The sequence below is a fragment of the Leptopilina heterotoma genome, unplaced genomic scaffold, assembly GCF_015476425.1.
Source record: "Leptopilina heterotoma isolate Lh14 unplaced genomic scaffold, ASM1547642v1 Lhet_87, whole genome shotgun sequence".
NCBI lineage: Eukaryota > Metazoa > Arthropoda > Insecta > Hymenoptera > Figitidae > Leptopilina > Leptopilina heterotoma.
In genome coordinates this window covers 108782-121236 of record NW_025111190.1, presented here as the reverse complement: position 1 = coordinate 121236, position 12455 = coordinate 108782, and the positions used below count along the sequence as shown (strand labels likewise).

Sequence of the window (12455 nt, the reverse complement as noted above, 5' to 3'; positions counted from 1 at the left end):
ACAAATAGCAAAAATTTTAACTTTTGTATTTAAATAATTGAATTCTCGATAAACTTTTGGATAATTATTGAAAATAATTGCTTTTGAGAAGAAGTTTATTTAAAAATTATTGAAAATAATAAGATTTTTGACGAATTTCAGTTTTATTTTTTAGAAATAATTAAATTTCAGATTATTTGAAGTTGAAGTTTGAAAAATTTAAATTCCTGTTGAATACTGAATAAAACAAGTTTTTAAACATTTTTATTTAACATTTAACACTTTAAAATATTCAAACATTTGCATATTGTAAAATTTTTTGAATATGCATTTAATTATTAAATGTAAAAATGAATGAAGGCGGGAAATAAAAAATGAAACTTTTGTGACAAAACGACTTTTACAGTTTTTTTTGGTAAATCTTCAATCGACTAAACCGATTTTTTTCTGGGGCCTTAAAGTCGATCCGAGGCCTGTTGATAAATTATAATAGTTTTTTTTTAGCGATTAGTCATATTGGGCTTTTTTTAATAAATATTTTGCTATATTAAAAGTTTTATATTCCGCCTTGAAATTAGATATTATACCTTTCGTCTTTTATGAAAGTCATTCCAATTGTCTGAAATTTTGTAGCTCTTGATGTTTTTTTAAAAGCATGTTGGAATGGTTCCAATTTTTCACCCATCTTTCTTTTTCTATGCGAAAATTTCAAAAATTTTAACCCCCCTTATATAGAATACTGTATTCCGCTTTTTTATAAATATTTTTGAGCTAATATTTTTTAGAGTATAAAATATTTACCATTTATAGACACATATTTTTATATTATAATACAGTTTGTAAATAAGTTGAGTAGACATTTTCGGCTTATAAGCATTTTTCTTATTTGTCCAATTTTGTTTAGAATTTAACTTCTTTTTTTAATATTTTTGTTTTCGTAATTTTCTAGATTAAAAGGTATTTGCAATTTTATTAAAAAATTTTATTCTTATTTTTTCCGTTTCGTTTGTTTTTTGTAAATACGATTTTTTTGTGTTCTATTATTTTTTTTTTACTTATGTAAGAAAAAAATTCAATTCCTTTAGAAATTAAATTTCCAAATCGAATATAGGTAAGTGAATAGAATTATAAGATTTATATTCGTATTGCAGTTTTTCCACGCGAATTGTTGCAGAATAAAGCTCGCGGATCGTAAATCTGGATGGTTTTTATCGAAGTGGAGTTTGTACAAATCTATATATTCGAGGCGCATTTGTAGTATACAATGCGAGCACAAACACAACGTAAACTTGAAAATTGCTTTTAAAAATTTATTTGTCCATTTTTTTATCATTTAAAATCCATAATATCTTTCGTAATAGGTTATATATACTGGTGTATTCAGAGAATGTGAGGATGGTCCATTAAATTTTCTCGACTCAATTCGATTTGTCAATTGAAAAGAAAAAGGATTTTTATTGCTGTATATTTTTTTTTTTGCTTTTTTTTGAGAAAAGCTCTCTCGTAAGCTCGATAAATCTTCTCGATAAAATCTCCAGTCGTTGTTATTTTAACAATTGACGTGAATAACAATTGAAAGGAATAAATTTGAAACCATTCGTGCTTTTGAGAAAATAATGATAATAATTGAATATAATTATCAAAAAGTTTTTGTTCATCGAATGGGAATTTTATTTTAAATTCATCAGTTCTCTTGAAAAAAATATAATTGTAATGTAATTATAATTCATAATATAATTATAATATAAATCAAATATAAATTATAATTATAATACAATTATAATATAAACATAAAATAAAATAATTTTTTAATTTAATTGACAATTAGAAATATATTTTTGTGCGATCTTTGTTTTTATTAGAAACCAAAAATCGACGAATTTATTTTTGTATCATTATTATGATGTTGAAAGTAAAACCGCAGTTGTAGATTCAGTTTTTATTACTTTACATTTCACGTAACAAACAATGTTGGAATTATTTTACAGGGCCTTTAATTACCTGCTGACTTAAAGTACTTGTGGTTTGGATTATTAAACCGCACAAGTCACTGAAGTCACTGAGGTAACTAAAATCTTTTGATTTAAAATTCCGCCTTTTAAAAATATTCACTACAAAAAATAAATAGAAAAAACTATTTTTCAAATTTCTTTTTTTCTACAATTAGAAATTTAATAAATTCAAATTAATAAATTCTAATTTTGGCAAGAAAAACAATAAAACGTAATTTTTACTCAAGGAATTTTTTACATTATTTTGTGAAATAATTTTTTTTTTTATTTTATATTTCATAATCAGCGCCAGTATATGAATTGATGCTGATTATAAACTATAAAATGAAAATTCTGTAAATATTTTTGAATGTAAAAATTTAGAAATGAAAGAAAAAATAATTTGTATGTGAAAAGAATTAAATACTTCAAATTTTAACTTTAATTATGAAGAGGAATATTTTTTTGGGGCTAAAATAATTTTTAATTAAGTTACTAGTGATTTGAATTCATAATTAATGTCACATTTAATTGAAATTTTATTTTTCATCCTCGAGACTCGATTTTGTATCTTAATTATTATTTTTAAATTATTTCGTTATTAATTAAAAAAACACTGTTGACTTCAAATTCTAAATGTTAAGATAAAGAGAAATTGGAATACTATGAGAATTAAAACACTGCAGTATAATTATAATAATTATTATTATCTAATTATACTGTAGTAGTTAATAAATAACACCTAGTTTATTTTTTTATTTCTTAATTAATTTAATTAATTTTTTTATTAAATAAATTAAATTTGTACTAAATAATTAATAATACTAATTAATTAACGATTAAATTAATATTTATATTTTTATAAATACAACAATATTATAAATATTAGCTGAAAATAAAATTTTTTTTATTAATTTCTTTTTTGAATTCTTTTTGAACATCTTTTTCGATTCATTAGATTTTTTCTTCTTTTGTACATTTATTTTTATCAAATTTTAATTAAAAATCTCTAAATACAAAAAAATGGAAATTTTCATTATTATTTAGAACTCATTCGATAGAAATATCTCATTAAAGAAGCAATTTAAATTTTACGAACAGTTTGTTGAATGTGACCATAATTTGTGATCATAAAGAGTATTACAACTCCGTTAGTAGTTAAAAGGGAAGATATTTGCTTCCTAATTAGTCATATATATCTAAAGTAATTTGCGCATCAGTCGGGAAAGCTGATGCTTTTCCCGCTTTTCCCTCTTGTTTCATTTATTATTTCTCTGAAAATATTGCGAGAAAGCAACGAAAAAAAAAATCAGTTTATCAATTTTTGAGTTATAAAATATAAAATAGAGCGTAATTATTTTTATTAGAAAGGAAATATTTTTATTGAGAATATTATATACATGATAAATTTTCCCTCTATTTCAATAGTAAATTCCTGTCACTGATAAATAAAATTTACTGTATTCGTATCTTTATGCAAATTGAGTTTTGATAGGATTTCACTAAATGCTATAATAATAATAATAATAAAAACAGTTATGCAATCGATATTTATATGGAAATTATTTGTAACTACAATTCAATTCAATCTAATCTCGAATTTTGGTAATCCTTTAAAGAAATTAATTAACGATTTGAATTTAGTATTTTAGTATTTTTTTATTTTTTATTTTTTATTTTCATTTTGATTATTTTTATTATTATTTTTTTTATTATTGTTATTTATTTATTTAATTAACTATATTCGTAAATAAATAAATTAATATTATCTATTAAAATCAGAAATAATTAATTTACAATTTATGAATAATAATAAATATTAAATAAATATTTATTTATCTATTACCATTATTATTCACTAATTTTAAATTAATTATTTCTAATTATAATAGTATTAACAATAATAAAAAATCATTATTTGCATATAATAGCTTAGATCAAAAGTGTGAATTTCAAATAATTTGAATTATTGTTTTTTTCTTTTCACAACGATAAGAGCAATAATAAACTCGTCAATTATTTTTGGATAACAGTAAATTTATCAAAATAATAATGAAAATGAAATTTCACACATGGGAAATATTTGTTAGGTCGACAGTGTCAGAATACTGTGCAACCAGTTGTAAAAAGCGGATCGGTGGCCTGCTAGAAACCCATATTTTCTAAAAATAATCGCAATAAACTCAAGGGTACCTTATTCCATACCGTTGCAGGTAGTTTTATATATTGCAAAAATGTTTATCTTTTCAGATAAAAAGTCGTTTTATTTTTTTTTTATATTTTTGAATTAAAAATAGAATTCTCGAAAAGAAAACTCTTCTATAAAGACGACTCTTGACTTTAAAGTTTAATTGGCGACTCGAAAATTCCCAACATTTCACAGACAGATTATTTTCTGCACTTATAAAATATATTTTATTACAATGTTTATTCGATAATCAATAGGTTCTTATAGGTTCAACGATTGATAACAAATTTTTATATTGTGTCTGAATTTTTTTTTCATTTCTATGAATTATTTTTTTTATTTTGTGTTCTTTTATTTTTTGATATTTTATTTTTATTATCTAGAGTCATTGTCCTCCACTCGATCTATTGAAAATAATTTTTTTCGAATAATAATTATTATTATCCGAAAAAAATTATTATTATTCGAAAAAAATTATTTACAAGAAATTGAGTAATTATAATTACTTATAAGCTGATTATAATAGTAAGATAATTATAATATTTCCGAATAATATTTTTACTGTGTGGATTTAAAAAATTTTTTTTTTATTTATTTTTTTTTTTATTAATTGTGTAGATTCCGTTTTGAATAATCGGAAGCAATTCGTTTAAATAGTTTTCCTCTTTTCTTCCGTGTGTTATGTTAAACATGTCGTAAAAATGACACGTGAATCTAAATTTGAATGTCACACGAGAGAAGTACTTACCGCACGGCTATAAAAGAAAATTAAAAAGAGAAAAAGAATTTTGCTGATTTAGAAGAAATTTTATTCTGTTCTCAAAAATTAGTCTTCATTTCAAATTAAAATTATTATTCAAAAATAGTTTTTGAAAATTTGAGTAAAAAATTTATCAACTGAAATTTATCAGCAAAAATTAATTAACAAAATTAATCAGCAAATTTATAACGAAATTAATTAGTGAAAATTAACTGGCAAAATTTATTATCAAAATTAATTACCTAGCGGAATTTATTAGCAAAATTAATTAGCAAAAATTAACTGGAAAAATTTATTATCGCAATTAATTAGCGAAATTTACTAGTAAAATTAGTCAGCAAAAATAAATTGTCAAAATTTATTAATGAAATTAATTAGCAGAATTAATTTTCAAAATTAATTAGTAAAATTTATTAGCAAAATTAATTAGCGAAAATCAATTAGCAAAAATTGACGAATCTACTAAAAATTATACATAAATCTGAACTAATTATCATTTTCCTTCATCTTCTTCTGGTGTTAGTGTCTTCTCTTTTTGTCGTTCTTCTTTTTCAACATTTTGTATCTACTTGGCAATCTCTCTTTCACAACTTAATTGTTTCGTGTTTTTTTTAATAATAAATATATAAAGTACGAATAATAAATTCTAAATCACTCTTGAGAAATTCGAAACACTTTATATATTTACGATTAAAAAATATAAATGGAAATTTAAGCAATCTATCTAAAGGTTCAATGTTAAGAATTAATATTTGAGACGATAATATAACGATTTAAGGAAAATTTAATTTTTACAGCGAATGGAAATTTTCATAAATTATAATTTTTTTTTCCAAATGGCGATTTGTCAATTTGTCAATTGTCAAGTACTGTAAATTTGGAAATAATCACAGAAAGTATAATCTCTTGGATTTTCCTGCGCTTTTCTAAAATCGTTAAATTATTGATCAGTTTAGCGAAAAAAAATTCAATCTCCATTAACAGTAAAAAGAAATATGTTTGTCAATATTGTGCGATTAAGTAAATGTTAATTAAACGCAAAATTAAGCAAATCAATACCTAATAATATCAAATATTTCAAATAAATTTCAGTATCATCAAAGACAGAGCCAGAAAGTTCTTTCGAAGATGGAAATTTGATAAAAGCCTCATTGGGAAACGATCAATAGCGTAATCTAGGTCTTTCTTTTTTTTCGAGGAGAATAATGAACTTGCAGTGACAAGGAAGAGAGTGAGAGGAAAATTGACCAAGTATCCATTGTGCAAAGAAATCGACGAGACCAAGAGACACCATCGGTAGGATTGTCATTATTAACCACAAAACAAGAGTATCACGTTTGCTGTTTATGTTAGTGATTGACAATGAACTTCTAAAATCGGAAAAAAATTCCCAGGAGAAGGAAAATTATCTTCGATAATGATATCGATACATTGTCGATTATATTCTAACTTGGACAATTAAAAATGATGACAAGTTTTCATTCATCATTCATCGATGAATGAAATTAGAGTGTTGAAAGAAGAAGAAGAAGAAGAAAAAGAAAAAGGAGCAGAAGGAAAAAAAAGAAAAGAGGAGGAGATTATGAGCCAAAGAGAACTTGGCAGACGTCATTCAAATTCTTGGGAAGACAGAATTGCTTTCTGTATTGATGAAATGTCAGCTGAACGTTTTATTGACATCGCGCCAGAATTTCAACATCATCCAAATTGTTATAGTCTTTATCCAATTAGTCCTGATGAAGATTTTCGTCGAGCAATGTCCATTTGCTCGCAATCAGAGAGACCAAGAAGAGCGTCCAGACAAGGCTCGGACGCTCATTTAGCGAGTCGAAGATGTAGTGTTCATTCCAGTCATTCAAGAACGAGAGCTAATAGCAGAGTCACGCCATTAGGTAGGGGAAAATTCATTTTAAAAAAAAAACTGGATACGAAGAGCTTTTTACACAAAACAAAAAGCGATGATAATTTTCTAATGATGATAATTATGGTAAATGTAGGAGAATAATTTCGTATTTTCGGAGATTTAGAACTTGAGAGAAAATTTTAGAGGAGAATCTTTATAAAAAAAGAAAATAATTCACAATTTTTTTATACACAAGTTTTGAATGTTCAAATGAATGTTTTGCAAGAATTTAATTATTATCAAAAGTTTGAATAACATTCATCCTAGAAATTCAATTATTTTCAAAAATTTGAATAAAATTCTTTCCAAGAAATTCATTATTCCCATAAATAAAATTCTTAGAAAAAATTCAATTATTTTCAATAAAATTTTAATAAAATTCCTCGAAAGATTTCAATTATTTAAAAAAATGATTATAAAATTCTTCAAAGTATTGATTTATTATCGAAAATTTTGATAAAATTCTCTACAAGAATTCAATTATTTTCAATACACATTTAATTAAATTCCTCGAAAGAATAAATTCAATTCTAGTCAGAAATTTAATAAAACTCTTTGCAGAAATTAATTTTTTTCAAAAATTTGTATAAAATTATTCAAAAGAAATTCATTATTTTCATAAATAAAAATGTCGGAAGGAATTCAATTATATTTATAAATAATAAAATTATTCGACAAAAAAATTATTTTCAAAAATTTTAATAAAATTCTTCTTAGAAATTCAATTATTTTTATAAATAATAAAATTCTTCGAAAAAAATTCAATTATTTTTATAAATAATAAAATTCTTCAACAAAAATTCAATTATTTTAATAAATAATAAAATTCTTCGAAAAAAATTCAATTATTTTCAAAAATTTTAATTACATCCTTCTTAAGGATTTAAGTAATTTGATAAATAATTAAATTCTTCTTCGGAATTAAATTATTTTCAATAAAATTTTAATAAAATTTCTCGAAAGATTTTAATTATTTATAAAAATTTTAATAAAATTCTTCAAAGAATTAATTTGTTTTCAAAAATTTTGATAAAATTCTCCAGATCATAATTCAATTACTTTCAACACAATTTTAATTAAACTCCTCGATAGAATTTAATTATTCTGTTCAAAAATTTAATAAACTTCTTCGCGGAAATTAATTTTTTTCAAAAATTTGAATAAAATTCTTCTAAAGAATTTCTTTATTTTCATAAATAAAATTCTTAGAAGGAATTCAATTATTAGAATTAGAATTAGAATTTCCTTTATTTTGTTCTAGGAAAATTATTTTCAATAATTTAAATCAAATTCTTTTTAAAAATTCAATTATTTTAATAAATAATAATCAAATTCTTCAAAGAATTAATTTATTTTCAAATATTTTGATAAAATTCTCTAATAATTCAATTACTTTCAATAGAATTTTAATTAAATTCCTCGATAGAAGTCAATTATTTTCTAAAATTTTAATACAATTCTGTGGAATTTATTTTTTTTTAAATTAATTAATTAATTTTAAAAAAATTGAATTATTTTCAAAAATCTTTTACAATAATTTCTAATTTACTTTTTATTTCGTAGAAATTTATTTAGAAATTTATTATTAAAAAAATTTGTTTTCACCTTTCATTTAGGGAGGAAAAGATTTAAACACTTTTGAAAATAGGAAAAAATTCAGCGAATTATTGCAGCCATTCAGATTAACTTTATTTGAAATTTACTTTTTGTTTTTTCTTTATATAGGTTTCAGTTGTAATGAAAAGATTTTGTAAGTTTAGCAGTGAATTGTGATAAACTTTATTGAATATGGACAAACTTTGCTAAAGTTTTCGCCAAAGAAATTATTATTAACTAACATTAACTTTTTTCAAGCATTTCTTTTTCATTAAAAGTCATTGAAAAGTTTCTTCTCTAAAGAAAAGTATGTAATTCCTTCAGAAAAGTAATTTTTTTTTTTACTGTGAATTTTTTTTATCTTCCGCACAATAAACACAGGATTTTATCTTTATTCAAAAAAAAAAAAAAAATTCAAAATAAAAATTTTCTATAACTTAGAAAATAAAATGTTTTTAATGATTAAGAGGAAATAATGACGATTTGCAAAGGGTATGCCGATTTTCGCAAAACTTCGTGGGATTATAGTTCTATATAAGAGACTTCTTTCCCCCAAATTTTTTCAAAAAAATTCAAAATTGTTGAAGATACGCCATTTTGAATTTTAATATTAATTTTATAAAATTTTGAATATCTCGGAATATTGTTTATGGATTTTTATGAAATTTACACATTTTTCAGGTAAAAGTATGTACTTTAAAATGCAAATAAAGTTAATAAAAAAAAATTAATTTTTAAATAAAAAAATTAAAAAAAATTTTTTTAAACAATTTTTTGTTTATTTACTCCTCTCTGAGAAAAATGTTATTAACATATTTGGATTCCTTATGAATTCACCTTTAATTTCATAAAAAAAAATTGATGGAGACTCAACTGGTTCCGGAGATATTGAATTTTTTGTAAAAAAAAGCGTCGCCGCGCCATAGCACCATACTGCACAAGTCGCGTAGTACGTTACCGCAGTCGTGCATTGCTGCTGTAACTATGACTATTTTTTACAAAAAATTCAATATCTCTGGAACCAGTTGAGTCTCCATCAATTTTTTTTTATGAAATTAAAGGTGAATTCATAAGGAATCCAAATATGTTAATAACATTTTTCTCAGAGAGGAGTAAATAAACAAAAAATTGTTTAAAAAAATTTTTTTTAATTTTTTTATTTAAAAATTAATTTTTTTTTATTAACTTTATTTGCATTTTAAAGTACATACTTTTACCTGAAAAATGTGTAAATTTCATAAAAATCCATAAACAATATTCCGAGATATTCAAAATTTTATAAAATTAATATTAAAATTCAAAATGGCGTATCTTCAACAATTTTGAATTTTTTTTGAAAAAATTTGGGGGAAAGAAGTCTCTTATATAGAACTATAATCCCACAAACTTTTGCGAAAATCGGCATACCCTTTGCAAATCGTGATATTTCTGACGTGAAATGCCTCTTTAATTAAAATTAATATATTGAATTTCATTTAAATTCTTGCAAAAAATTTGAGAATCATTGAATTTCTTTAAAAAATGTCATTATTTATGAAAATAATTCAATTTTCGCTAAAAATCATTAAATCAATTTTGGAAACCCTAATTAAATTTTTCTGAAGAATTATTTTTTATTTTTTGTTTAATAATTGTGTTTCTTTAATAATTTTAATTGGATATTTTTAAAGTAATTTAAATTTATGAACAATTTTTTTCAAGTTTTTAAAACTAATTTTTAAATTTGTAAATTTAGTTGAAACATCTATTGTTTACATTTATCCCTTGTTTACAATTACCCCAAATGGCCCTAATTGTAAATTGATTGTTTTGTTGATTTTTGAATTTTATTTCGGAATAATTCAATTTTTTATTATGTATTTTTCATGATTTGAAGACTTTATATAGTCTTTAAAAGACTTGATAGTATTTAAATAGTTGAAATGAAAGGCGGTGCCTAAAGTATTTTTTTTAAGTTCATTATTTTTTTTTCTTTTTAGAAAATCTATTTTCTATAATATTGTGTTAAAAAAAACGTTAACATTTTATATTTTATTTGAACAGAAGATAACGATAAGTTTAATTCTTGCAAAAGAAAGCACTTATAAGTTAATTCTACACACAAACACACACAGAAATACGTTTATTTTTTACGTAAGTGCCAATAAATTAATTTCAATTTTTTATTTAAAATGAAATAATTTAATTTTGAATTAATTGTATTTTTGATATTTGAATAATTAATTATTATTTTGAACAATTACATTTTTCAATGATTTCAAAATAATTAAATTTTTATTAAAAACAGAATAATTTATTTTTGAATTAATTAAAATTGTTTGATTTATTTTTGAATAATTAATAATTGACTTTTGAATTATTTAAAATTCAAATATTGTAAAAAATTAATAAAATATTTAAAAAAACAATTTATTTTTAACATAATAAAAAAAGTAATTTATTAAAATACTAAATTCAAATAGATTTTGAATTGCAATTATTTTTAAAAATAAATAAATTTTTTGTGTAAAATCATTTTTTTAAAATTAATTAAAATTTGAAACAATTGAATTTTTTTTTTCATTTTTGAAAAATTAATTATTTCGAACAATTTTTTAAACATAAAAGAACCAGGAGCTATTATCACTCATAATAGCAATCAAAAAAAGCACACACTAAAGGGATCGCTCTTCCCAAAAAATTTAGACTCTAGATCCTGCACTGTATAAGTTAATAATTGAAGATTAATTAAATTTTTGAAAAATTAAATATTAAAAAATTAATTATTTTGAATAATTAATATTATTGAATAGTAATTTACGAAAACGACCAATGTAATAAAATTTAGAACGATATTTTTTATTGATTCAGGAAAATTGAATTTTTTAATTAAAATTAATAATCGTTGAAAATTGAAAATAATACAACTTTTATTGACAATTCGATATTTCAGTTTTTTTAGATTTTAAAAATGCATAAAATTTTCAATAATAATAATAAATCAAAATACAATAAATATTATCAATTATAATTATAAATAAAAAAAAATAATAATAATAATAATAAGATATACGAATAAAATTTGTTTTTAAGTTATTTTGAGATTTTTATTTAACAAAATAAAATGAAATAATATAAATGATTTAATTAAGAAGAAAATTTTAATTAATAATTAGAATTTACCAATCTACAGTTTTTTTTCCACTGAAAACGGTAACCTCTCGCCTGATACCAGATATTTTTCCACGATTTTTCAAACACAATAATTCTTGTCACAATTTAACGTTTTTTAAAAACACCCGCACTACCGCATAACATAACATCGGAAATGTCAAAACATCACGAAAAATATAAACAAACAAAAAAATCATGATAATAATTCGCAAATGATAACTAACAACTAACTTCATACTGCGAACGGACAGAATGAAAAACCACAGACTTTAATAAAGTTAACTAGCAAAAACTGACGCGCGCGAGCGCGCGTGCATTTTTTTTTCAACGTTTTATTTTAAATAATTAAAACTTTATTTTTTCAGCGAATTTGAACCATTATGATGTCACAATTTTTTAGCAAATGCTGTGAACAAATTGTGACGTCATTATGGTTCAAATGCCATTAAAGAAATTATTTCATCTTCTATTAATTAATATATTTTTGCATTTTCTTTTTTTATATAAATAAATTAAAATTTTTATTTATTAATTGAAAATATCTGTTCGCAGTTTATATTTTTTTTTTGTTTAATATTTTAATAATTTTATGTTTTAATATATATATATAAATATATTTTTTCTATTAAAATAGCAATTCTTTAAAATGATTATTATTATTTTTAAGGGTATTTTAATTATTATTATGACGTTATAATGTTTTAAATAAATTTAAAAAATGGAAATGCTGGAAAGAATGAAAAATACATTTTTTTTAGAAATATAAAATTATTCAATTAACATCTTCTATCTTTATATCTTCTCTCTATATTAATATCTTCTTCTTCTATCTTCTTTGATTTAGTTGTAATTTACTTTTTTGTTTCCTATCTTCTTTAATAATTT

At 21.8% G+C, this 12455-nt stretch overlaps 1 protein-coding gene across 2 annotated transcripts in view; it reads left to right on the top strand.

Moving 5' to 3' along the window:
- The window catches only part of LOC122511537 (lateral signaling target protein 2 homolog), a 42584-nt gene that overhangs the window by 23017 nt on the left and 7112 nt on the right, over positions 1 to 12455 (top strand). Inside the window, exon 6 of one of the 2 annotated variants that reach the window (XM_043626850.1) lies at positions 6011 to 6418. The exons of the other annotated variant lie outside the window; for it this stretch is intronic. Within the exon in view, the coding sequence (XP_043482785.1) occupies positions 6011 to 6087 (77 nt within the window). The 3' untranslated portion in view covers positions 6088 to 6418. Of the gene's footprint in view, positions 1 to 6010; positions 6419 to 12455 lie in introns of those variants that run through there. 2 annotated transcript variants of the gene reach the window in all.